The sequence below is a fragment of the Macaca fascicularis genome, chromosome 3 (genome assembly GCF_037993035.2).
Source record: "Macaca fascicularis isolate 582-1 chromosome 3, T2T-MFA8v1.1".
In the NCBI taxonomy this organism is placed as follows: Eukaryota; Metazoa; Chordata; class Mammalia; order Primates; family Cercopithecidae; genus Macaca; species Macaca fascicularis.
In genome coordinates this window covers 170602936-170630647 of record NC_088377.1, presented here as the reverse complement: position 1 = coordinate 170630647, position 27712 = coordinate 170602936, and the positions used below count along the sequence as shown (strand labels likewise).

The 27712-nt window shown below is 49.0% G+C and overlaps 1 protein-coding gene across 3 annotated transcripts; it reads right to left on the bottom strand.

The window, feature by feature from the left end:
* Positions 1-846: 846 nt before the first annotated feature.
* Positions 847-27284, bottom strand: TSPAN33 (tetraspanin 33). 3 transcript variants are annotated; one of them, XM_005550736.4, is made up of 8 exons: positions 26960-27284; positions 8254-8311; positions 7464-7591; positions 7079-7153; positions 5073-5168; positions 2770-2898; positions 2116-2277; positions 847-1904 (listed from the first exon to the last, which is right to left on the bottom strand). In XM_005550736.4, the coding sequence occupies exons 1-8, from the start codon at positions 27059-27061 to the stop codon at positions 1803-1805; spliced, it is 852 nt and encodes a 283-aa protein (XP_005550793.1). In that variant the 5' UTR covers positions 27062-27284; the 3' UTR covers positions 847-1802. The 3 variants fall into 3 exon arrangements, with proteins under 3 accessions (XP_005550793.1, XP_005550794.1, XP_015303510.1); XM_005550737.4 differs by having other exon boundaries at positions 7464-7588; XM_015448024.3 differs by lacking the exon at positions 2116-2277.
* Between the last annotated feature and the right edge of the window lie 428 nt (positions 27285-27712).

The following is a 27712-nucleotide window of genomic DNA, read 5'->3' as shown; positions in this document are numbered from 1 at the left end:
TTTTTTCTTTCCGTCTGTTACTAGTTGGGAGCTAAACACTGGCCGGGGTCCCAGGCGGCTGCTGGAAAGGCGCCTTCCTAGGAGCAGAAGGCTCGCTTAGGAGACACTGGGGGCAGGGAGCGAACTCGCGGCTCTTTGTGCCCCCAGCAGTTCGGTCGAGGCTTTCCCCCGGCCAGGCCGAGCCCCTGGTCTGAGCACCCGATAGCGGGGTGCGTCGAGGGACTCCGGGAACACTAGGTGGGAAAGCGGCTTGCACAGTCCCCAGCTCCTCCGGGTGGGGGGACCCAGGCGCGGGCAGAGGCCGCCGCGGGGGCGGGGACCACCCACGAAGCCCAGCTCCCCGCCCCGGATGCGCCCGCCCCGCCTGCCTCGCTCGCTCCTCCCGGCGCCAGGAGGTCCAGCGCACCGCGCCGAGCTTCCTCGGAGTCCTCCCTACAGCAGACTGGGGGAAAACGGCGTGGAGGGCCCGGGTAGGGGAAAGGGCCTTCTTCCTCCTCATCCCCCGTCCCGGCCCCAGCGGAGTGCTCATGTCCCTCCTTCCCATTCCCCTCCTGTTTTGGGTGACAAATTAATTTTAATCAATTTTAATTAGAAAAAAACACATCAGGTTTTGGAACAAAATTATGCTGTTCCTAGATCGGAACTGGGACTCTTTCGACCTAATTTAGAGCTGAGGGCGAGGCTGTGGGAGGGTGGCAATGCATCGGTTGAAGGAGACGCGCGTGTGGGGGGCAGCAAGGGGGAGGTGTGTGGCGTTTAGGAGTCTCCGGTGCCGTCCTCTGCAGGGCCCTTCTACTCCTCCCCTTCCAGTTGCCAGAATGGAAAATTCATGGAGTCCAGCGTAGCCCAGGTCAACACGTTTTTTATTGCCACTTCTGGCTCTGCTCGTCCCAGCAAGATTCCTACCTCTTACCCTGCAGGAATACTGAGCTCCGATGCAGGGGAATGGGGTGGGGGTGTTACCACTTCTCCTCTGCACACTGCCAAGTTAAAGAAAACCCCACTTGCTGGAGAGGGAGGGCCAGACAGGGAGGAATTCAAGGGCATGTATGGCTCAGTCCCACTTCTGACTGCAGAGTATAGGGACCAGGGTTCCAAACTTTTTTTCAAAGCAGGGGAGGTGGGGAAGAATTTGGCTGCTGCTGTACCCCGTGCCCTAGCTGCCATGTTTCCATGGAAATGAAGGCGGGGCAGGATGTAGCTCACTCTGACTACCTGGGAGGATGGCAGGGCAGGCATTTGGTAAACATATCCCCCTCCACTCCCAGCTAGCACATACGGCTGTCCCCAGCCGACCCCCAGGCTCGCTCCTCACTGTCTGCTCCACTCTCTTCCCTTCTGGAGCTGGTATCATGCCAACCGGACTCCAGGCAGGGCTGCCAGTGCTACTCTCCACAGCCAGGTCTCACTGGCACGATAGGATCTAAGTATGTCCGCCAAGCTCAGGAGCATCCCTGATAGAGCTGGTGGTGGCAGTGCCTCGGTGAAACGGCAGCAGCACTACACCGTAACTCTGTGCAACTGCTGTTTCCCAAACAAAACTAAAAACATAAACCCAAACACTTAAGGGTATCACTCTCGCACAATGCTGAGGGCTGGGATGGGGGAGAGGGGGCGCATCCTCCTGAGACCGGAGCCACCTGTGCACCCTGCCTTCTGCCCATCTGGAGTTTGCTTCTTCCCACTGGGCTGTCACTGGGGGGCTGGAATCCAAATCTCCATTTGGTGCTGTTCTCAGCACCCGCTGCTGTTGGTTGATGAGGCTTGCCAGTTGCCATGGTGAGGAGGTGCAGGATGGATTCTCAGTACCATGGGTCAGCCCGGTGCTGCTGGTTGTAGAGCTGTAGCTTGATCTGATCTTTGATCTGATTCACTAGGATCTGGGACAGCAGAATTCCCACCAGCTGGGAGAGGCAAGAAGGAATTGGGCCCTCAGCAGTGAGTGATGGCCTTGTTTTCCCTGGCTCAATCTTTCCAGTGCAGCCAGCACTATCCCTTTCCCCACCCTCAGCCATGTCAGTGCCTGACACCCTCTCTGATCCCCGGGGGCCTTCCCCAAAACAAAGGAGTCTTTACAGATTGTGTGGGACCCACAGGTCTCACAGGGTAAGTTACCTGGGGGATGGCCAGGCCTAGAGCCACACCACCAAGTAAGAATAAGTTGCTGTGTATCCAGTTGACCAACTTGTCAATACAGCCATTGGTGTAGATGACTTTGCTAGCTTCCAAGTAGTCAAAGGCCTGCATACCTTGGCCACACATAGTGTTGATCACTGCCTGGGGAAAGAGTTGAAAAGCCAGTTGGGACTCTAATTCCAATAACTTTTTGTTTGGGGCCTTAGCTGATGGGCTTCTGGAACACCCTTCCTAAACTCCTAAATTGTCAGAGAATATATGTGGAGGATGTAGGGTTGGAAGTTGCCAAATGCAGACCTCCCTTCCTGTGAGAGGTCAGGGTCCAGGTCTCTTTGCTCTGGGTGGTGGAATAATCTGTACAACAAAGCCCCAAGACACAAGTTTACTTATGTAACAAATCTGCACAGGTACTGAACCTGAACTTAAAAGTTAAATCTGTACCTTCTGAACTCCATGTGGGCTACAGGAGTGCGAGGTTAACAGAAGCATCAGGCTGGGGTGAATGAAAACACCCGACACCTGTACCACATGACTGGTTAAGCTAGGGGATGGGGATTCCCAATAGAAGCTGCCCCCATCAGAAAGTGACTCAGCTCGCTGCCCAGGAGGAAGTGAGGTAGGACGCTGGCTTACCTGGTCAGGGGTAGGCAAGCAACAGGAGTAAGGCACAGAGCAGCGCTCTCGACTGGGGTTGTCTTCCGAGCAGTTGAAATACATGTTCTGGGACCAGTCCTTGTAGGAAATCCCTCCACAGCAGCTAAACTGCAACAAAACCCACCAGAGGTTAACAATCACCCACCCCTCACACTGAGGTGACCAGGGGAATTCTCAGAGCCACCAAAAGTCTATAGGAAGCTTCCACTGGGAACTTCGGGTTGTGTTTTAACACAGCCTTAAACTTTGAGCTCCAGCTTCTCAGTTGCCTTCGCCTGAAGATATTCTCACTTCTTAATTTCTATTACTTTGTATATCTGATTATAACTTACCACTGTGCTTGTTGGTATTACAGTTGTACATATATTTTGTTTTACATAGTCAGCTGTAATCTTCTTGAGAGAAGTTTTTGGCTTTGCAGGCAAATGGAAGTGATCAAAAGTATTGACTGATATAATTAAAGGATCAGTGCTGAAAAACTTCTCCTTAAGATAGAGAAAACACAGGAGAGGAATCTTCAATATTGTGAGTCCATCATTACTCCATGAGAGCAAACTGGATCTCAAAGTCAAGTGTCTATTGCACCGGAGAAAAGGGAACTCAGGACTTGTCTCAAAGCACTTTTACTTAAAAGTTAACTTTTTTGGCCAGGTGCTTGGCTCACGCCTGTAATCCCAGCACTTTGGGAGGCGGAGGCGGGCGGATCACCTGAGGTCAGGAGTTCAAGACCAGCCTGGCCAATATGGCAAAACCCCATCTCTACTAAAAATACAAGAATTAGCTGGGTGTGGTTTGGGGGCCACCTATAATCCCAGCTACTCAGGAGGCGGAGACAGGGAGAATCACTTGAACCCAGGAGGCGGATGTTGTAGTGAGCCAAGATCATGCCATTGCACTCCAGCCTAGGTGACAAAGCAAGACTCTGTCTTGGGAGGGGGGAGAAGTTAACTTTTTATTTTTTACTTATTTATTTTTGAGACGGAGTCTCTTTCTGTCACCCAGGCTGGAGTTCAACGGCACGATCTCAGCTCACTGCAACCTCTACCTCCCAAATTCAAGCTGTTCTCGTACCTCAGCCTCCTGAGTAGCTGGGACTACAGGTGTGCGCCACCAAACCCGGCTAATTTTTGTATTTTTGGTGGAGACAGGGTTTCATCATGTTGGCCAGGCTAGTCTCAAACTCCTGACCTCAAATGATCTGCCTGCCTTGGCCTCCCAAAGTGCTGGGATTACAGGTGTAAGCTACCATGCCTGGCCTAAATGTTAACTTTTGATTCATAGCAGCCTTGTTCATAATAGCCAAACAGTGGAAGCAACCCTTGTCTCCACTGGTGAATAAATGGATAAACAAAATGTGGCATATACATACAGTGGAATATTATTCAGCCTTCAAAAGGAAGGAAGTTGTGGCACATGCTATAATAGAGATGAAACTTGAAGACATGTTAAGTGAAATAAGCCACTCAAAAAAGCATTAACACTGTCAGTCCACTCATTTGAGGTACCTAGAGTTGTAAAATTTACCGACAGAAAGTAGAATAGTGGTTGCTGGGGGAGAGGAAAATGGGAAGTTAGCGTTCAATGGATACAGAGTTTCAGGAGAGGAAAATGGGAAGTTAGTGTTTAATGGATACAAAGTTGCAAGAGAGGAAAATAGGGAGTTAGTTTGATGGATACAGAGTTTCAAGAGAGGAAAATGGGGAGTTAGTGTTTGATGAATACAGAGTTTCAGCTGGGGAAGATGAGTGTTTGTTCAGGTGAGGGTGGTGATGGCTGCACAACAATTGAAGGTACTTCATGCCACAGATCTATATGCTTAAAAATGGTAAATTTTACATTATGTAAATTTTATCACAATTTTTAAAATGTAACTTTCTTTTTTTTTAGTTTAGTCAAGTGCAGAAGTGAGAATGGGGAGAGGGGGGAAGAGTAGAACAAGGAGTTCGATCTGTAGCTGACTGTGAACAATCAAATGAGGTAACTCACTCCCTTCGGACCAGCCGAAAATGTCACTTTCGAAGAGGTAATATTCAAGAATCTGCGCAGTTCCTCATCCCCCTGTGGGTAACCACTTATAACACAGTAGATTACAAAATATACTGTTCTGTGTCTTTAAAAGTACATTTAAAGCACTCTGCTACATATGGTTTTTTGCCAAACCCCTTCCCAGAAGCCATTACCTGGCAGGTAATGAAGAGCTCCACAGGCACAGAGGGTGAGGCATCTCTTGGGATGACGTTCACTTTTACCCACAGTCCCCCAGACCACTGGCTGACCCATACCTTTTTCTGGCCAAAATCGATGAGGTTCTGCAGATCCAAGTCATCTCGGTAGTGCACAATGGCATTGTTGATGATCTCACTCACTTTCCCTCGAGCCTGCCGGAAACATGGGCAAGGAATCAGAACACAGGACTAATCCCTAACTTGCTCCTTCCTGCAAAAATAACAGTAGACAGGGGTCATCCTTCTTAATTGAGTCTGCCTTGAAATCAGAACTGAGTCCTAATGGTGGAAGATAGCCAGTTCAGTTCCAAAGCCCATCCATCCCAAGGCCCTCAGGTACCAGTGGGCAGGAGAAATGCTGGACCTGCTGTTGAAGCTTTCCAGAGACACATTTTAGGATATTCCAATGTATATCTATCTCTGAATGCTACTATCACAAAATACTTGTTGACTGATGAAAACAAATTAATTTTTAATTTTTTAGCAGAAAGTAGCTTACTGAGCTGAGGCACTGCCCTCTAGTGGACACGAGATAATTGCATCTCTATAGACTCAGCTATTTAATACATCATTTCAGGATCTTTCTAAGCCAGGAGGACTAGAAAATTTGGAATTAACTCAGCGGCTCTCGATTTCATAATTTTCTCTTCTCCCCTCCCGTCCCTACCCCTCCCCTCCCCTCCCTGCCCCTCCCCTCTTCTTTTCTCTTTTCTTTTCTTTTTTTTCTTCTCTAGAACACAGTTCTACTGTCGCCCAGACTGAAGTGTAGTGGCACGATCTCAGCTTACTGCACCCTCCTTCTCCTGGGTTCAAGCGATTCTTGTGCCTCAGCCTCCTGACACCCAGCTAATTTGGTGTTTTTTAGTAGAGACAGGGATTCGACATGTTGGCCAGGCTAGACTCAAACTCCTGGCCTCAAGTGATCTGCCCGCCTCGGCCTCCCAAAATGCTGGGTTTACAGGTATAAGCCAGCATGCCTGGCCCAATTTCATAATTTTCTACCATAGTCTCTTCCTTCCTGCCCCACTACTTTTCTCAAATTTTCTTTCCATAGTTTTGTACTCTGCCCTTGGCAATCATTTGCCTTTTGGGAAAGGCATTCTGGTTCTTAAAAAGGAATGTCACTGAATGGCAGATGATTTCCAGATATGGCAAGCATTGTCCAAAACATTTTCTTGGCCGGGCGCGGTGGCTCACACCTGTAATCCCAGCACTTTGGGAGGCCGAGGCAGGTGGATCACGAGGTCAGGAGTTCGAGACCATCCTGGCTAACACAGTGAAACCCTGTCTCTACTAAAAATACAAAAAATTAGCTGGGTGTGGTCGTGGGTGCCTGTAGTCCCAGCTACTCGGGAGGCTGAGACAGGAGAATGGCATGAACCCGGGAGGCGGAGCTTGCAGTGAGTCGAGATTGCACCACTGCACTCCAGCCTGGGCAACAGAGAGACTCCATCTTAAAACAAAAAACCTTTTCTTAAGCCAAGCATGGTGGCACATGACTGTAATCCCAGATACTGAGGAGATGGAGGCAGGAGGATCACTTAAGTCCAGGAGTTCAAGGCCAGCCTGGGCAACCTAGTGAGACTCCCATCTCTTAAAAGACAAAAACAACAACCGCCACTCCCCCCCCCCCACAAAATAAAAGAAGAAAGAAAAAAGAAAAAAACCTCAAAACAAAATCTTGTTCTCTTCCCCCTTCCTTCCTTCCTTCTGTTTATCTCAATAAACAATTTTTAAAAGAAGTAAGAGCGGCCCACTTGATTATTGAGTTTGATTCTGTCATTTGCCATTAAAGTTTCTAAATTATTTTAACTTTGTGTTTGTATAATTTACTTCCCTGTTAGCTTCTCAGACTGTCAGAGGAAAGCACCTTATGATCTTAAAATTCTCTTCAGATATGATGAGCTTACAGGCTGTTCATTCACCCTTAATGGACTTTTCGACGGCTGATGTTTCTCAAGGGAAGGAGCGCTGTGGTTAATTAACCAGGCTAAACATGGGCAGGAACTTTCCTTCCTCCCTCTGGGTCACACCTGAGGAGGCCTCCTGGCTCCCAGCATTACCTTGTCTGAGAAGACGAAGCCCAGGATCCCAGCGGCCAGCTGCAGCAGGAACACGGCGGTGAGGCAGAGGGAGAACTGTGGAGCAGCAGGAAGAGGAGGCGTCTGGGACCAGTCAGGGCAGCGGCCCTTCCCAGGGCCATGGGGATGCTGGGAGCTGCCAGGCAATTCTCCCAGATGCCCCACACATGAGAAAGGCAGCTGCCTCTGGGACACTGTCCTGGGGGTGGCCACCCTGTGCTGGGTCACCTGGGCTGAGCTCTGCACTGGGGAGTGGACAGCACAGGCCTGGGGGTAGGGTGGGACAAGGAAACCAAAGGGCCTACGAGGCTAAGAGGCATGATGGGGAGAGGGCCAGGGTCTTTCCTGTGGGGCCTTGACCACTCACCGTCTGCAGGAGGCAGATGTTCTCACGGAGGGACCCAATGCAGCCACAGAAGGTGAGCAGGAACATGAGGACACCCACCACGACCAGCAGGATGGCAGGGTCCACTGCCAGGCAGGCTAGGGCTGCTTCTGGAGAAGGAGCCGGACCTCAGCCTGAGCCCAGTGCCCACTGAGGAACCCATGGATGGGGTGGGAGGGTGCCCCAAACTGTTCTCCTTCCCCTGGTGGGGGAATCCCCAGTATGGTTGGATGAAGGTTAAGCGGAGGCAGTACCCCTGTCCCAGGGGGAGAACCAAAAAGGGGCCAGAAGGGTTGTAGCATTTAATTTGAGAAACTAATGAAATAAAAGCCTTTATTCCTGGGCTTAAGACAGGAGGGGCTGCTTTCCCTCCAGAAAAGAATTAGAATGGCATTAGGCTCACCAGTTTTGCAGATTCTGTTTCCTGGAGACTTGTGTGGTGAAATAGGAATGGTGGTTGGGTTTCTCCAGAACAGAGCTGGGGAGGGGCTAAAACCCTTAATGACTGTCTGCTCCCAGGGGCCTAGCTTCTTTCTCAGGCACTTCCTAAGCCTCCAATATAGGCATATCCTGGAAGACTCAGGGGGGCTCAGGGAAATCCAGGGGCACTGGTATGGAGGGGGTCTGACACCTATGTAGACCGTGAAGATTTGGCTCCAGGGAGGCTGCCTCCTTCAGCACCATAGCTTATGTATGAGGGCCAGGCTGAAGGAGGCAGAGGGGGAAGGGGCATGGCACAAGGTGGGGGCAGGGAGGGAGAGCTACAGCTCACCTGCATGCTTCATCAGTCGAGCGTAGACACCCACAGCCACCATCACCATGGAAATCACCTGTGGAGACAGGAAAGAACCAGACCCTGAGATTCTGGAAACCAGAGAGCCCTGAATGCCGTGAGTAACCTAGGAGAGCAGGAGAAGGACAACTTCCCTAGGACTCAAAGGTGAGCATCTTTCACCTCCCCAGTAATTCTGCTGATAGAATCTGCCAGGGCTTTACCTCCATGAGACTTTTTTTTTTTTTTTTTTTTTTTTGAGATGGAGTCTCACTGTGCTGCCCAGGCTGGAGTGCAGTGGCATGATCTCAGCTCACTGCAAGCTCTGCCTCCCAGGTTCACGCCATTCTCCTGCCTCAGCCTCCCAAGTAGCTGGGACTACAGGTGCCTGCCACCTCGCCCGGCTAATTTTTTTTTGTATTTTTAGTAGAGACAGAGTTTCACTGTGTTAGCCAGGATGGTCTCGATCTCCTGACCTTGCGATCTGCCCGCCTCAGCCTCCCAAAGTGCTGGGATTACAGGTGTGAGCCACCACACCCAGCCTCCGTGAGACACTTTTACTCACATTATATTTTTCATTATTCACTCAGTCCTCACAACACAATTAGGTTGTGAGGCAGATATTGTGCCCACTTCACAGATGAGGAAATTAAGGCAATCCAGGGTTAATACTAAACAGCGATTAAGAATATGGGCTTCAGGCTGGGCATTTTGGGAGGCCAAGGTAGGAGAATCAACTTGAGGCCAGGAGTTTGAGACCAGCCTGGGTAACATAGTGAGAGCTTGTCTCTAGACACACACACAAAATAATAATTGGCCGGGTGCAGTGGTGTGCACCTGTAGTCCCAGCTACTCAGGAGGCTAAGGCAGGAGGATGGTTTGAGCCCAGGAGTGCAAAGCTGCAGTGAGCCATGACTGTGCCATGGCACTCCAGCCTGGGTGACAGAGCGAGACCCTGTCTCTAAAAAATTTGAGTTAAAAATTAAAAAGAACATAGTATTCAGAGCGAGTCAAACTTGGGTACATATAGGGTAAATTTCTGAGCCTCAGTTTCTGTATCTGAGGATGGGAAGTAAGAACAAACATCTGATAAGATTACTGTAAGAATCAAATAAAATAATGCATGGAAAGCATTTAACACAATGCCTGACAATAAATATTACCTATCATTATTGATAGTTAACTTGCCCAAGGTCACATAGAAATGGAAAAGTTTTGAATTCAAATCTATCTGCATCAAAGGGCAGGTTTTATACCTAAAGCAGGCCTGGGCGGTTGCATACTCCCAGCTCTCTAACCCTCTTTGATGTCAATATCGTGTCAAGTACAAAAAGAAAATGCACTCCAATGTGAAGGACTGTGTCTGAGTGTATGTGTGTACGCACTGGAACTGCCTTGGCAAAGGAACCTTTATCTTCACAAACTCTGATTCCATTGTGGAGGAATAGAGAGGAGTTTAGATCTTTCAAATTTCGTGGCTTCTCCCTGAGAGAACAAACCCATCAGAGACTAATAGGAGACCCCAAAGGGGCCTTATCCGCCCGCCAACCCCCAGGTCTCCAGGGGTGCAGGGCAGCTCCAGTGCCTACTTCCCTTGGCTACCCTTTTTTGTGCCCAGTCTCCAGGCTGGTGCTAAGCAGCAGCTGGCTGTTGCCATGGCAACAGATGGGGCCAAGCTCTGGCAGGAGAGAGTTCTCAGCAACAGGGTCTTGACCAACTCAGTGGGGAAGGAGATGGCTGGCTAGACACCACTGTCCTGCAAGACAGAAAGCAGCTGGAAAGAGCCACCATGGAGCTTTGGTGGAAGAAGGGAGCTAGGCCCCCAGAACAGGTAATAGGGTCAGATGAGTCCCTCGGTACAAAGACATTTTTTCCTGTAGGCCTCCTTGTTGAAGGTCCTCTGCCATCTGGCAGGGGATGGCAGATGCATTCAGCAGTAAATGGCGATCATTATCTAAAACCACATCTTCCAGAACTCTTCTCTGCCTGTATGTACAGCCCCCTCTTTTTTGTGGGGTGGGGGAGCAGGGTCTTGTGCTATTGCTCAGGCTGGAGTGCAGTGGCATGATAATAGCTCATTTCAGCCTTGACCTCCTGGGCTCAATTGATCCTCCCACCCTAGCCTCCCAAAGTGCTGGGATTACAGGTGTGAGTCACTGCACCTGGCTGGCCCCGGTCTCTTCCCACCTCACATCATTTGACCATGCCTCTAACTCAGGGCCCAAAGTGTTATTGCCGGCCTTCATACTCTTTGTCCAGGAGGGAGGGAGCTGCTAGCAGAGCTGCAGGTGCCAGCTGGCACCTTGTCCCACAGCACTGCCAGGCTCACAGAGCATGGGGGAGGCAGGGAAACTACACGACAGAGATGCCAGTCATTCCCCAGGCCTGGTGGCCAGTCCTCCACCAGAGTGAGTGAGCATCTCTGTCTGCCCTTTAAAACCCACTGCAGGCTGGGCGCGGTGGCTCACACCTGTAATCCCAGCACTTTGGGAGGCCGAGACGGGTAGATCACGAGGTCAGGAGACCGAGACCATCCTGGCTAACACGGTGAAACCCTGTCTCTACTAAAACTTCAAAAAATTAGCCGGGCATGGTGGCGGGCGCCTGTAGTCCCAGCTACTCGGGAGGCTGAGGCAGGAGAATGGCGTGAACCCGGGAGGCAGAGCTTGCAGTGAGCCGAGATTGCGCCACTGCACTCCAGCCTGGGCGACAGAGCGAGACTCTGAATAAAAAAAAAATAATAAAATAAAATAAACCCACCACAGCCAATTACAGTTCTGAGTGTCATTTAACTGAACTACTGAAAAACGTGTATCTGCTCTTGATTTCTGTTGCTCCCAGGCTCTCATTGTTTTTCATGTTAAATTTTTACCAGGGTGTATAATTTTCCACAAGATGTTCTCTGATTAAATCGTAGTACAGATAAAACAAGAAAGGCCAAACAAGCACTCTTCACAATAGCAAAGGCACGGAATCAACCTAAATGCCCACCAACAGCACGGGATAAAGAAAATGTGGGGCCGGGCCAAACGCAGTGGCTCACACATATAATCTCAGCACTTAGGCCAAAGCAGGTGGATTACAAGGTCAGGAGTTTGAGACCAGCCTGGCCAACATGGTGAAACCCCATCTCTACTAAAAACACAAAAATTAGCTGGACATGGTGGCACATGCCTGTAGTCCCAGCTACTCCGGAGGCCGAGGCAGGAGAATCACTTGAACTTTGGAGGCAGAGGTTGCAGCGAGCCGAGATCGCGCCATTGCATTCCAGCCTGGGTGACACAGTGAGACTTCGTCTCAAAAAAAAAAAAAAAAAAAAAGAAAGAAAAGAAAATGTGGGACCGGGCACGGTGGCTCATGCCTGTAATCTCAGCACTTTGGGAGGCTGAGGCAGGTGGATCATGAGGTCAAGAGATCGAGACCATCCTGGTCAACATGGTGAAACCCCATCTCTACTAAAAATACAAATATTAGCCGGGCATAGTGGCATATGCCTGTAGTCCCACCTACTCAGGAGGCTAAGGCAGGAGAATCACTTAAACCCAGGAGGCGGAGGTTGCAGTCAGCTGAGATCATGCCACTGCACTCCAGCCTAGAGAAAGAGCGAGACTCTGTCTAAAAAAAAAGAAAAGAAAAAAGAAAATGTGGTCCATATGTACCATGGAATACTATGCAGCCATACAAACAAATGAAGTCGTGTCCTTGCAGCAACATGGATACAGCTGGAGGCCATTATCCTAAGCAGATTAACCCAGGAACAGAAAACCAAATTCCACGTGTTCTCACTTGTAAGTGGGAGCTAAACACTGAGTACACATGGACACATGTACTTGAGAGTGAAGGGCAGGAGGAAGGAGAGGATGGAAAACTACTTATGCTTATTACCTGGGTTATGAAATATCACCCCATGACACACAATTTACCTATATAGCAAACCTGCACATGTACCTCTGAACCTAAAATAAAAGTTGAAAAAATGGACAAAATAAAGAGATGCCACACATCATAGAGTAAGTTAACTCTATTTATGGGCCTGTAATTACAGCAGTTGCTCTGTCTCTATCTATGGTAGAGAGAATAATGTCCCCTCAAAGACGTCCATGTCCTAATTCCTGGAACCTGTGAATGTGTTACTTTTCATGGCCAAAGGAACTTTGCAAATGTGATTAAGAATTTTGAGCTAGGGAGATTATTCCTGAGGACTCAATACAATCACAAAAGACCTTCTAAGAAGGAGGCAAGAGGGCCAGAGTCAGAGAAGATGACAATGGAGGCAGAGGCTGGACTGCTGTGGTGCTATGGATGGAGGAATGAGGGCTGCCTCTAAAAGCTGGAGCAGGCGAGGAGGCGGGTCCCTCCTAGCACTTCCTGAAGGAATGTGGTGCTGCCGTATTTTAGCCCGGTGAGACCTGTTTGATTTTAGCCCGGTGAGACCCGTTTTGGACTTCTGGTCACCAGAAATATAAGAAATTTGGTTTGTGTTGTTTTAAGCCACTAAGTTTGTGGTCATTTGTTACAGCAGCAACAGGAAACTAATACATTATCCAAATCCAATTCATCTGCTGCTATGCAGACAGTACATTGAGGACCCTTAATCCATGTGCTATATGGTGGAGGGACAAGAACATTTATAGCCGAAAGCATATGCTCAACTTTGGCTGCCGTTAGAGTCGCTTGGGACTTAGGGTTGTTGGGAGAGAGGCTTAAAAAACTGCTAATGCTTAGGCTGCATCCCAAACCAAGTAGATCAGAATCTTTGGCATTGGGACCCAGGCAACAGTATTTCTGAATATGTTCTCGGTTATTTCAATGTGCAGCCAAGTCTGAGAACCTACAAGCCTAAAGAACAATCAGCCAGGGATCTAGAGCCACAGATGCAGGCTACATTAAAATCAAGATTAAGTTGGCCAGGCGCGGTGGCTCACGCCTGTAATCCCAGCACTTTGAGAGGCCGAGGCGGGTGGATCACGAGGTTGGGAGATCGGGACCATCCAGGCTGACATGATGAAACCCCGTCTCTACTAAAAATACAAAAAAATTGGCCGGGCATGGTGGCAGGCACCTGTAGTCCCAGCTTCTCGGGAGGCTGAGGCAGCAGAATGGCGTGAACCCAGGAGGCGGTGGAGCTTGCAGTGAGTGGAGATCGTGCCACTGTGCTCCAGCCTGGGCAACAGAGCAAGACTTTGTCTCAAAAAAAAAAAAAAAAGTCTTTTTTTTTTTTTTTTTTTTTTTTTTTAGTAGAGACGGGGTTTCACCGTGGTCTCGATCTCCTGACCTTGTGATCCGCCCGCCTCGGCCTCCCAAAGTGCTGGGATTACAGGCGTGAGCCACCGCGCCCGGCCTAAGTCTTTAATATTATTAATATTAATACGATCATTAATGATGTCTTTCCCCTGAGCTCTCAAATTCTGCATTTCACAGCTTGACCTTGCACACCCCCATTCCTGCCCCCACTTCCCACCCTGGATTCCTCAAAACTACTGCCGTTCCAAAGTTAGTGCTGCTGCTGCTGTTCATAGCATCACATTTGGAGGTGAACAGAACTTTAGAAGTGGGTTTGGCCACTCACCTCTTTTTATAGATGAGGCCAAAAGAGTGGAAGTAACACTTAACCAAGTGCATACGGGTGCAATGCACCATCTGGACCAAATCCAACCTCCTAATCTCATTCTGGAACTCTTTCCACTATGTCAGAATTTTCTGTAAAATCCTTATAGCACCTCACAATACCATGAATGACCTCCTTTCGCGACGAGGACGGAGATAAAGACATTTCTCTTCTTTGGATAGCTTTTCACATTCTGACTAGAATGAAGCCTGGCTGGAAACTTTTAAGAGCTAGATACAACTTTTAAAATGGCTGAGTCTAGCTTTTAGCAAAATATATGTTCCTGAAAAGTTATCAGTCAAATTATATAAAATAATTTGCACACACCAGTACCATTATCCCTATGTAAAGTGAGTGATCACCTTGTAATGAAAATAGCCATCCCCTGGGCTCCTTGGAGAAGTGGCTGATTCTAGGATGGGGGCAGGAGGGGCACAAGATGAGCCTACGTCATCTTGTAGTGCCCCAAAGAAAGGAAATGCTCACGAAGAAACAAAAATGAATTCCCCACATCACTATCCCCATCAATGTGAGCATCCCAAAGGGACACAGAAGCCAACTGAAAGAGTTCCCAATGGCCAAGGCTAGAATGATTTGAGCGTCAAAATAAAGAAATATTGAATTATTACCCAAAATAAAAAATACACATCTGTGGGCCCATGCTGATACAAATAAATGACTTAATGAGTAGTGGAGAAAAGACAAATCTCCCACATAGAAGAATTTCAAATGATTCTCGAGGAGGTAGAGCTTAACTCCTTACTCCTTCAGTGCAGACCGTGCATAGTGACTTTCTTCCAAAGAGCACAGTGCGGAACACAGGGGGAAAGGCTAACTCTACAGTGGAGGAACCTGATAAACACTACTTCATCGAGGCCAACATCGACAATGATCATGTTGCCAAATCACTTGTATGATGTGATGTGATGTGATGTGATGTGATGTGATGTGATGTGATGAAAATAAAATGGCACTTAACTTCTCTGGTCTTCCTCCCAAAGGCCATAACCCCAGTATTATAATGATGAGAAAAACAGCAGGCAAGTTCCGATAAAGGGACATTCTACAAAATACCTGACCAGTACTCCCCAAAACTGTCAAGGTCATTAAAAACAAAGTAAGTCTAGGCCGGGCGCGGTGGCTCAAGCCTGTAATCCCAGCACTTTGGGAGGCCGAGACGGGTGGATCACGAGGTCAGGAGATCGAGACCATCCTGGCTAACATGGTGAAACCCCGTCTCTACTAAAAAAATACAAAAAACTAGCCAGGCGAGGTGGCGGGCGCCTGTAGTCCCAGCTACTCGGGAGGCTGAGGCAGGAGAATGGCATAAACCCAGGAGGCGGAGCTTGCAGTGAGCTGAGATCCGGCCACTGCACTCCAGCCTGGGCCACAGAGCGCGACTCCGTCTCAAAAAAAAAAAAAAAAACCAAAGTAAGTCTAGGAAACTGTCACAGCCAAGAGGAACCTAAGGAGGCATGACAACTAAATGTAATGTAGGGCAGAACATGGGGGGCCACGCCTGGAATCCCAGAACTTTTCAATGGCAGAGGATGGTTTGAGCTCAGGAGTTCGAGACCAGCCTAGGCAACATAGACTTCATCTCTACAAAAAATAAAAATAAAAAAAAAAGTAACGTAGTATCCTGAATAGGATTCTGGAACAGAAGGATATTAAATAAAACCAAAAAAAAAAAAAAAAAACCCAATAAAGTGTAGACCACAATGATAATACTATTAATTACAACAAATTTATCATACTAATATGTTAATAACAGGGAAAACTGAGTATGGGATATATGGGAACTCTCAATACTATCATAACATGTTTTTAGTTGATATATGTAAATTGTATGTATTTATGGGAAACGTATGATATTTTGATACATGCGTACAGTGTTTAATGATCAAATCAGGGTATTTAGAACATCCACCACCTTGAACATTTATCATTTCTTTGTGTTAGAAACATTTTAAATCTATTTTGAAAAATACAATATATTGTTGTCCACTATAGTCACCCTACTGTGCTGTTGAACTCTAGAACTTATTCCTTCTATGTAACCATATGTTGGTACCTATGAACCAGCCTCTTTTCATCCTCCTGACCCTGGATCCCAGCCTCTGGTAACTATCATTATATTCTCTACCTCTATGAGTTTCACTTTTTTAGCTCTCAAATATGAGTGAGAACATGCAATATTTGTCTTTGTGTGCCCAGCTTATTTCACTTAACATAATGACCTCCAGTTCCATCCATGTTGCGAATCACAGGATTTCGTGCTTTTTTATGGCTGAATAATATCCCATTATGTATATGAATCATATTTTCTATATCCATTCATTTGTAGATGGACACTTAAGGTGATTCCATTTCTTGGCTATTGTGAATAGTGCTGCAGTAACATGGGAGTGCAGATTTCTCTTCAATATATTCATTTATTTTCCTTTGGATAAACACTCAGTAGTGGGATTGCTGGATTGTCTAGTAGTTTTATTTTTTTGTTTTTTTGAGAAATGTCCATCTCTGTGCTATCCTCTCAATTTTTCTGTAAAACTGTTCTTAAAAAATAGTCTATTACCACCCCCCACTCAATTTGTTAGTTCATACTTTTTTTTTTTTTTTTTTTTGAGACGGAGTCTCGCTCTGTCACCCAGGCTGGAGTGCAGTGGCCGGATCTCAGCTCACTGCAAGCTCCGCCTCCCGGGTTCACGCCATTCTCCGGCCTCAGCCTCCCGAGTAGCTGGGACTACAGGCGCCCGCCACCTCGCCCGGCTAGTTTTTTTTGTATTTCTTAATAGAGACGGGGTTTCACCGTGTTAGCCAGGATGGTCTCGATCTCCTGACCTCGTGATCCGCCCGTCTCGGCCTCCCAAAGTGCTGGGATTACAGGCTTGAGCCACCGCGCCCGGCCTAGTTCATACTTTTTATTTATTTTTTTTGAGACAGAGTTTCGCTCTTGTTGCCCAGGCTGGAGTGCAATGGCGCGATCTCGGCTTACTGCAACAGCGTGATCTTGGCTTACTGCAACCTCCGCCTCCCAGGTTCAAGCGATTCTCCTGCCTCAGCCTCCCAAGCAGCTGGGATTACAGGCATGAGCCACCACACCCGGCTAATTTTGTATTTTTAGTAGAGACTGGGTTTCATCATGTTGGCCAGGCTAGTTTTAAACTCCTGACCTCAGGTGATTCACCTGCCTCAGCCTCCCAAAGTGTTGGGATTACAGGCGTGAGCCATCACACCCAGCCTATACATTTTTTAATATCAGATTTTCATAAACTAGGGTTAACTTGCATACAGTTTTACAAACTTTAATCTGGGTGATTTCCCATCAATCACACCAAAACTTAAGGCAGTGGATCTTCCCCACCGCCCCGCAACCCAACAGACAAGGTCTCACTCTTGTGTTGCCCAGGCTGGAGGGCAGTGGTACAATCATAGCTCATTGCAGCCTCAACCTCTTGGGCTCAAGAGATTCTCTTGCCTCAGCCTCCTCAGTACAGGCACACGCCACGATGTTCACCTAATTTTTAAATTTTTTGTAGAGATTGGATCTTGCTAGGTTGCCCAGGCTGGTCTTAAACTCCTGGCATATGGTGATCCTCCTGCATTGGTCTCCCAAAGTGCTGGGATTACAGGCATGAGCCACCAGGCTTGGCTAAGGTAGTAGATCTTAAAATTGTTCAAGTGACAGAGCACTGGGAAGTCACAGTGCTCTGTTGGTGTACATTATAGATTTTGTCATATTATTATTATTATTTTTTTTTTTTGAGGCAGGGTCTCGCTTTGTCACCCAGGCTGGAGTACAGTAGCACAATCAAGGGCTCACTGTAGTCTTGACCTCCTGGGCTCAAGCAATCCTCCTGCCTCAGCCTCCTGAGTAGCTGGGGCTACAGACATGTGCTACCAACTGGGCTAATTTTTAAATTTTTTTTAGAGACAGGGTTTCACAACATTGCCAAGGCTGGTCTTGAACTCCTGGGCTCAAGTGATCCACCCGCCATGGCCTCCGAAAGTGCTGGGATTCCAGACGTGAGCCACTGCACCTGACCTCTTTTTTAAACTTTAATACACTATTACTGTGACCTAATTTACAGTCCATATGTAACTTTCCGCAATTATCCCCAAAATGTGCTTTGTAACCTTTTTTTTGTTTGTTTCTTATCCAGGATCCAATCAAGGATCATGCATTTAGAGATTAAATCTCCTTCAGCCTGGAACAGTTTCTTGGCTTTCTTTTCTCTTTAATTTTCTTCCTTTGTTTTTGGTCTTTAAGACACTGACTGTAAAATTTATGGTAAAATACACGTGACACAAAATGTACCATTTTAGACATTTTAAAGTAAACAGTTCAATGACCTTCAGTACATTGACATGGCTGTGCAACCATCACCACCATCAGGGTGCAGTGCTTTATCATCACCCCAAATAGAAACTCTGTACCCATTAAACCATCACTCCCCATTTCCATCACCCCGTCCTCTGACCCCAGCCCCTGGTAACCACAAATCTGCTTTCAGTATCTACGGATTTGTCTATTCTGGACATTTCCTGTCATTGGAATCACACACTATGTGACCCTCTGTGTCTGGCTTCTTTCACTTAGCAGAATGTTTTCTTTCTTTTTTCTTTTTTTGAGATGGAGTTTCGCTCTTGTTGCCCAGGCTGGAGTGCAATGGCGCAATCTCTGGCTCACCGTAACCGCCGCCTCCCGGGTTCAAGTCATTCTCCTGCCTCAGCCTCCTGAGTAGCTGGGATTACAGGTATGTGCCACCAAACCTGGCTAATTTGGTATTTTTAGCAGAGATGGGGTTTCTCCATTTTGGTCAGGGTGGTCTCGAACTCCCAACCTCAGATGATCTGCCTGCCTCGGCCTCCCAAAGTGCTGGGATTACAGGCATGAGCTACTGTGCCTGGCTCACTTAGCAGAATGTTTTCAAGATTCATCTGTGTTGCAGCATGTGTTACAACTTCATTTCCTGTTTGTTTGTTTTTTGAGATGGAGTCTCGCTCTGTCACCCAGGCTGGAGTGTAGTGGTGCAATCTCGGCTCACTGCAACTTCTGCCTCTCAGGTTCAAGCAATTCTTGTGCCTCAGCCTCCTGTGTAGCTGGGATTACAGTGTGCGCCACCATACCCAGCTAATTTTTGTAGTTTCAGTAGAGGCGGGGTTTCACTATGTTGGCCAGGCCACTCCTGACCTCAAGTGATTCACCCGCCTCGGCCTCCAAAAGATCACAGGCGTGAGCCACTGCGCCCTGCCAACTTCATTTCCTTTTATCGCTGAATAATACTTTGTTGTGTGACTATAACACAATTGTTTCTCCATTCCTCCATTGGTGGACATTTGTGTTGTTTCCACCTTTTGGCTGCTGTGGATAGTATTGTTATGAACACTTGTGTAAAAGGTCTTGTTTGAATACCTGTTTTCAAAGTTCTCTATACCTAGGAATTGCTGAGTCACATGGTAATTCTATGTTTAATTTTTTAAGGATCTGCCAAACTGTTTTCCACAGTGGCTATGCCTTTTTACTTCCCCACTAGCCATGTGTGAGGGTTCCAATGTCTTCTCATCCTTCCCAACATTTGTTCTGACACTTCTTTGGACACTGACAGTTTTTATATTTCGGCCAATTGTTTTGCAGAATGTCCCTTGATTTGGATTTATTTGGTTGTTTCCTCACAGTTAGATTCAGATTACACATATTTGACAGGAATATTACACAGATACTGCTGTGTCCAACTCACTGTATCATGTGAGGAGACAAACATTAATTTCTATTATAGAACTAAGGAACAATTATTACCAAGAGATGTGGCTGCTAGGTGTATGTCTCTGCATTTCATAAAACAACGCAGGCAATACTCTAAATTGTTTCCTAGTTTTCCATAATAGTTAGTTGCTACTTGTCCTCTTCTGTTTGCCTTTTGTTAGCACTTGCAGGCAGATAAACAGCTGCAGGTACTAATGTTCATGGAAGAAAGGAGATGAAGAAAATTTTCTCATCTTGACTTTTTTTCTTGCAAATTTGGAAAAAATTGTCATGATTTGATGTTTAAAAGGAAAAACCCTTATTCTATCCCGTAAGACAGTACTTCAGGGCCATCAGCAACAAGAGAGGAAAGGTTGCAGGGCCTCAACTTGAGGTCCTGAACAAAGGTTGTTCTCCTTGGCTCTTATGCCCAAATGCCAATAATTACAGGCAAATTCGCTCCCAGAGTCCATCTCTACTGGATTGCATTTAAGACCAAGGTAGGGCCAGGCATGGTGGCTCATGCCTGTAATCCCACCAGTTTGGGAGGCCAAAGTGGGGAAGATCGTTTGAGGCCAGGATTTGAAGACCAGTCTGGGCAACATAGTGAGACCAGTCTCTAAAAAAAAAAAAAAAAATTAGCCGGGCATGGTGATGCATGCCTGCAGTCCAAGCTACTCAACAGGATGGGGTGGGACGTTTGCTTGAACCCAGGCAGTTGAGGCTGCAGTGAGCTGTGATCCCATCACTGCACTCCAGCCTGGGTTAAAGAGCAAGACCATGTCTAAACAAACAAACAAATGAACCAACAAATATGTAAATAAAAATGTTAAAAGGCCGAGGTGGTGTGACAAGCCTTGAGAAGCAGATGTTTCCTCACAGTTAAGATTCAGTTAGATTCCTAGGGAAGGCCCCCGGAGACAACAGTGTGGCTCTGTTCATGGGATAAATAGGAAATTTCTCCATAAACTAAACAACATAAAGCTACCAATAATGATTGTCTCCTGCTGAGTTTTTTTTCTTTTCTCTTTAATTTTCTTCCTTTGTTTTTAGTCTTCCTTTGTTATGGTGAGAACGTGAGCAAAGAGGGCTGAGCAAAGGCTGGCCCTTCCCTAGCCAGTTCCTGTCTGCTTGCCACTCTCTTTCGTCCTCCTTGGAGGAGCACTCAACCTCATCCTCCACGTCCACCCCCAGCAGGTGACCTCTAGGAGCGTTTACAGGGATAGCAGTGGCATTACTTTCTGTTGAGTGCCAAGGACCAGGCGCCGGGCTAAACACTGTCTCATTTAATTCTGACCACAAACCCAAGAGGGCGTTAGGATCTCCATTTTATAGAGATGATGTTCAGAGAATTTTAGCAACTTTCCTCCGTTCACTTGGCTAGTGAGCGGCTGAAGTGGGACTGGAACCTAGGTCTGGATGTCCCCAAAGCCTCATGAGCTTGGCCATTTGTCTGCCTTCCTATCTCTGCCTCTCAGCACCCCCAGGATTTTGCATATTCACCTCAGCCATCATGGGAGATGGGAAGCAGCTGCTTGTGGTTCCCTTGGGGGAACAGCTGATAATCTCCAAATGGGCTAGGGCTCAGGCAGGGGAAGGAAGACTGCAGCTGGCGGGGAGGGACAGGGTGCCAGTGGGGCCCAGGAGGTGGCTCAGAGGGAAGTCTCTGGAACAGCACTCTGAAAAGGGAAGGCATGGCGTTGCCACAGGGGGGCCACCCGCAGGTGCAGCTTCCAGGGAAAGCCCTAGCCTTGTCTGTCTTCCATAGTCCAAAGTCCAGGCTGTAAGAAGCAGTGGCACCCTACTGTCTCAGGGCCCACACCCCCTCCTTAGAATCTCTTTTCCTCCTCTTTTGAAGGTGATGGTGGAGACAGCTGAGGGTAAAGTGGTTCCCTGTGTGGCAATCAAAACCCTGTCCCTGCTCAGAGGGAAATGGGCAAGGCAGTGGTCTCCACCTCTGGTTTCTCAGTCCTTCCTACCCTTATATCTGGATGAAGTCAAAGAACTTTCAGCCTGTGGCCCCAGAGCACGGCCACTTCTCTCCCTGCCCATAACCTTACACATACTGGTCTTTCTGTGCTCTCCGTGGCGCTGCTGTTACAGGTGTCTGAGGTGGCGGCTGTCCATGTGAGGCTGGCTCTCAGCGCTCTCCCTCCGGACTGGGGGACAGTGTCCCTCTGAAATGGAGGAGTTCACAGGGCTCCTTCCTCAACAATGTCTGGGGCCAAGCCTTTGGCATCTTCCTCAGGCCATGGCTGACTTTGTTCTTCCAAGGTTAAGAAAGAGGAAGGGAGGTCTAGCAAGGGCTTGCAGTAAATAAACATTCAAACTCACAGCCCTGGAGGGACTGGCCTTGCACTAGCCTCCTACCAAGATCTGAGAGGCATTCTATGTTTTCTTTTTCCTTTTTTTTTTTTTTTCCGAGATGGAGTTTCGCTTATGTCGCCCAGCGTGGAGTGCAATGGCGCAATCTTGGCTCCCTGTAATCTCCACCTCCCGGGTTCAGGTGATTCTCCTGCCTCAGCCTCCCAAGTAGCTGGGATTACAGGTGTGCACCACCATGCCCGGTTAATTTTTACATTTTTAGTAGAGATGGGGTTTCACCATGTTCGTCAGGCTGGTGTCGAACTCCTTACCTCAGGTGATCCACCTGCCCCGGCCTCCCAAAGTGCTGGGATTACAGGCGTGAGCCACTGTGCCCAGCCTTCTTTTTTTTTTTTTAAAGGCTGCTTTAAGTTTATGGTTTTCTACTTGGTCCAAGGCAAACAAAGCTGCTGGGGAGTTAAGAAGGTATGCATGCGACCTGCATAGCAAAGGAGATGGTTCTTGTCTTCATTTCCCATATTTTGTAATTTTTGTTGTTTTTATAAAAAGCATCTGACTATCTTCAGTTACTGAAGCCAGCCAAGTCTATGAGGAAGATGGGGGGCGGGGGGAAGGAGGTGATGGGCTCTGCCTCCTAGTGTATTTGGAAGTATAGGATGAGGAGGTTGGATGGCAGAAAGGGCCCCTGCCACTTAGAAGAGGTTTTGGCTGGCTTGATGCCTGGTTACGTCCTCATGATTTTTGAGCCAGACGAAAAGAGATGGTGCTGAGAGTGGTCTGGGTGATTCTGAGTGCCCAAGGACTCCAATACAGTAGTCCTGCATGGGAGAGTGGCTTTCTTGAAGAAGATGCGCCACCGATGGCTTGGCTCAGCCTAGGGAAGACCTGAACGGGGGTCCATATAGGTAGCAGTGGAAGTGAGAAAATCCACATGCTGTAGACAGTACGTACGTGTGGCTCTGAAGAGGGGATGGCTGCCATGTTTCTGACCTGGCTTAAGGGAAGGGATGCCAGGCCACCAGACCCATCACAGAGGAGAACACAGTTGGGTACCTCATCACCAAGAGTGCTCAAGGACCCCAGGTTGAGCTGCATCTTTACAGGCCAGTGTCTATGAGGGAGGGAGGATGGACACCATGCCTCTACCCTGTGGGGTTTGCGCTCTCACTCGCCATCCAATAAACATTCAATAAGCAACCAATTTATGCCAAACACAGCTGGGCGCCGGGGATCCAGAGGTAAACAGGGCTGTGCTCAGCCTCAAGATCCCGAAATCTAGAGGGGAAGATGGAGAAGTAAACACAATTGCAGCACAGGTAAGGGATATGACAATCGAAGAATACAGAAGGTGCCATGGGAGTCCTGAGGTATAGCTGCTAGGGAAGCCTGGGCTGAGACACAGGGGCTGGAGGTCTGAGCTTCTGGGCTCTGCCTGACTCAAAAGCCAGCCAATTGCTGCCCTGAGTGGGAAAAGGACCAGTGAGGAAGGAGGTGGGCGGCACTGTATGTTCCTGACAACACATGGCCAAGCTGATAAAGCAGGCACCACCCCAATGTCTTTCTCTGCAAGAAGCTGTCCTGCAGAGGGAGGTGAGGAGAGGCAGCTGCTCTGTAGCCGCCCTAACTGATTTAAATACAACATCTAGGATCTTAGAGCAGCTACTCCAGGCCATGGAATCCCCACAGTCAGTAACCCAGCAACACGATTCAGGGAAGAAAATCAGAACTCCCGGGTCAAAGGGGAAGTGAGATTTGAAACACGAACAGTAGGAACTGGTCCCCGTCACCAGAAATTCATTAGCTTTCTGAGTCAGACTCCAAATGCCCCAAGAGTCAGGGCTTCTAGAGCAAGAGCAGACATAGCCACCATCACCACCAGCACCACTGAATGTGAGCCCAGAGGATGCCAGACACCTTCCTAGTGGGTTCCAGGCACAGACACAATAACCACTGCCACGTGGCCACTCCAGAAGCTGGTCAGAGCATGCACTCTGCCTGCAAGGGTGTGGGCTGACCATCGTCTCATCCATAGGTGCTTCCTGGGCAGAAGAGCGGAATTTGATTAGGGTGATAAAAGTCTACAAAAAAGAAAGCATGGGAACCAGTCCCTGAAGAGGGGCTAGGAAGAAAGATGGCCCCCTGATCTGGGGAAGCAGCCCTTTCTCTCCAGCTGCTCTTGTATGGAATATACCTGTGCAGCACTGGGTTTGGGGGAGAAGGGACATTCAATAAGACCTGAAAAGTACTGTCCCCTAGGAAGGGCAATCAGGACACAGGGAGATTCATCCTTAGATCCAGTTCCAGGTCTTGAAGAAAGAAAACAGTCGGCCAGGCGCGGTGGCTCAAGCCTGTAATCCCAGCACTTTGGGAGGCCAAGATGGCTGGATCACGAGGTCAGGAGATCGAGACCATCCTGGCTAACATGGTGAAACCCCGTCTCTACTAAAAAATACAAAAAACAGGCCGGGCGCGGTGGCTCAGTCCTATAATCCCAGCACTTTGGGAGGCCGAGATGGGCGGATCACTGGGTCAGGAGATCGAGACTATCCTGGCTAACACGGTGAAACCCTGTCTCTACTAAAAAATACAAAAAACTAGCCGGGCGAAGTGGCGGGCGCCTGTAGTCCCAGCTACTCGGGAGGCTGAGGCAGGAGAATGACGTAAACCTGGGAGGCGGAGCTTGCAGTGAGCTGAGATCCTGCCACTGCACTCCAGCCTGGGCGACAGAGCGAGACTCCGTCTCAAAAAAAAAAAAAGATGACAGTCCCCCAAATGATTCATTCATCCTTAAATAGTTCACTAAGGCAGAAATTGTTTCTCCTTTAGAGGAGAAAGATTATTAAGGTCAGAGAGACAGATACATTGGCTTAGGGTCACACAGTAAGTTGGTGCCAAAAAGATGCTGAGCCTCTTGTCCTTCAGTGTGCTATTTCTAGAGCCTCTGATTTTTTATGAGTCTACTGTAGGGCCAAGAAGGGGCTCTATTCTAATTTGGGGTGGTGCTAGCTTGGCCGCCCGGGTCTTCTGACTTTGAATGAACCATTTTACCAAGGTAAATGGGTCTGTGGAGCCAAACTCTCTCATGGTTGAGATCTCTCAAAGTCATTTATCTGATAAAAGGGGGGTAGGGTGGAGGTAAGGGGTAGGGAAGCTCGAGAAAAAAAAAAAGACCAGGAACACAAGTGTAACAGATGCACCCAGCTGTTGTCACTGGCAAGCACAGACAAGGGTGAGGTGCCGATGGCTCCAAGGGAGCCAGTCTCGGCAGATAAAGGAAGTCAGAGTGACGACCTAAAGTCCCTGAGATGCTAGTGCTGGCTCTGACGATGGCACGTCACTGGCCTGGCACACTCAGTGAGCACAGAGGAGACTTCACTGATACTTGCCCGTAGGTGGGGAGTCTCTCAGTGCGCTCTCAGCACTGGCAGGTGGTAAGGGATTTTCTCGTGTTCTTTCCTAACCTCCAGCTGAAGCAGAACTTAGACTATGGGAACTCGGGTTGACTGGTTGACTACTAAAACTGCCAATACCCCAGCTATAGCGGCAGCCATCTGCGCTGAGGACTTCCCCCAGAGGCACTGTGGTTCAGTAGAAAGGTCACCAGACCAAGCCTGCTAACCAGCTGTTGGACCTTGGACAAAACATTTAACATCTCTGTGCTTTAGTTTTCTACATTTTATAGACATAAACACAGATGCTGGACAAGATGTCTTCTAAAATGTTTTTCCAGTTCTAAAACTGAGCATTTGATAGGAGCCCAAGTTTCATTTTCCCCAGGAGTATGATGATGGCTGAGTGTGCTGTCATCACCACCCTCTGAGATTTCTCTCATTTGTCCCAACAGGCCAGCACTTATGTGCTTTGTGTCTGCACTTCACCCCACGGGCCCTGTGAAACCTTTACAGCAAAGGGCTTAGATGTCTCTTTTGCTCCCTCCCCTAGGAAACATATTTTAGACTCAATTCTTCCCTCCTGTAAGTCTGAACTTTAGGTCTCCAGCTGAAGTGGGGAAGGATGGTGGGCTCCAGAAGCAGCAGCTCTGGTGTGGTAGGAGCCAGAAGAGGAGGTGAATGAAGGAAGGACATCCCTACGTTCTCACACCCCAGAACCTCCAGGACTCTCTAGCCAGGAAATAGGGTCGAGCTGGCATTGCATGATCTGGTTCAGCTCAGTTCTCAGCTTCAGCAGTCTTTCTGCCACCCCTGATCACACTAGGTTGGATTTGTGGGGGAGGGAGGCAAGACCTGCAGACATGAACATAACATGCTTAGGTCGGTCAAGTCAACAATGAACGGCAGAGTGGGATGGGAATCCAGGTGTCCTGAGTCCCAGCCCAATACTTTGTCCACCCCAAGCAGAAGATTCTGAAAGAATCCCTGGCCCTCCGGCCCAACACGGGGTCCTGTTTAAAGACACTGGGGACTGTCAGGCTCCAGGGGTGAAGTCTGGTCCTGAGGAGGGTGGCGGGGAGGGGGCAAAGTTTGGGGCAGTGCTGGGATAGGCAAGACATCTGCGCCTGGAGGCGATTCTTCCCAGACTTTGGGGGGGGTGTAGGTGGGGGTAGAGGAGGCCTGCGAAAGGAAGAGATGATGCCCATAACCCATCTTCTCTGAAGTGGTGGAGAGAGAGGTTTGGGTTTTTCCTTCCTCTTCTTTGCCAGCCAGGCCTCCAGGCCCCCAGGCCTGAAAGTCACCTGCCACCACCGACTCCCCATCATGTGCCAGTGGGTCCGCCTTGGGCCAACAGGCTGCCTCAAACCTACATTTCTAGCCTGACACAGACCCTCCTCCGACACCCCGACAATACCCATCAGTCTTCACTGATTCCCTGGCATACCCTCCTCCCTGCAACGCCCCCTGCAGACGCGGCGTCCCCGGGGTGTCCCTCCCCAGGATGAATTTCCCCCAAGTGCCGTCAGCCCAGAAAACTCAGCAGTGTGGCTCCCGCGCGTGGGGCACTCCGGGCCACCCCTCCACCCCGCGGGTGGACCCCGCCGCCCAGGTGCCCTCGACCCCGAGACTCACCCAGAAGAGCATGTTGAAGAAGAAGAGCAGGTATTTCACCAGCGGGCTGACGAAGGAGAACTCCTCCCCGGAGGCGGCCGGCGCCCGGGGTCTCCGCGCCATGGCCCCGCCGCCGCCGCCCCCGGGGGCCTATTTCCCAGTGGCGGCCGGCCGGCCTGTGCGCCCCGCGCCCGGGGGCATGAGCCGCGCCGCGCAGGAGCCCGGCCGGCGGGGGAGCTGGCTGCGGCGGGAGGCGCTCGAGCCGGGGGGCCGGGAGCCTCGCGGGCCGGGGAACTGCGCCTGGAGCCGCCGGAGCCGCGGTGGGCAGCGCGAGCGGCGGAGACTCAGCTGCGGCCGCAGGACCAGCCCGGCCAGCCCGGCGCCCAGGAAACCCGGCCCGCCCCCGGACGCCCATTGGCGCGACGGCTGGAGCCCGACTTCCCATTGGCTCGTGGCTGATGTCACTGAGTATCCAGCCATCCCTCTCCACTGAGAGTCGGGGGAGACACCTGTTTTGTGAGGGATAACTTGTTAAAGGGTCAGCGGTTCTGCCTCTCCCCTACCCCAAAGGGAAAGCATTCAGGCTGCAGCTGCTCAAAGGAACAAGAATGAGGAGAAGGAACGCACAGTGCATCCCACACCCACGTCCGCTGCCCAGTTGCTGTGCACATATGCAAACACATACATTAAAATCAACAAGTACGCACACCGTGTGTTGAGCAATGCGCCGAAAGCTCTGGGAACACGGCAGAACAGAAACAATCCCGGGGGACA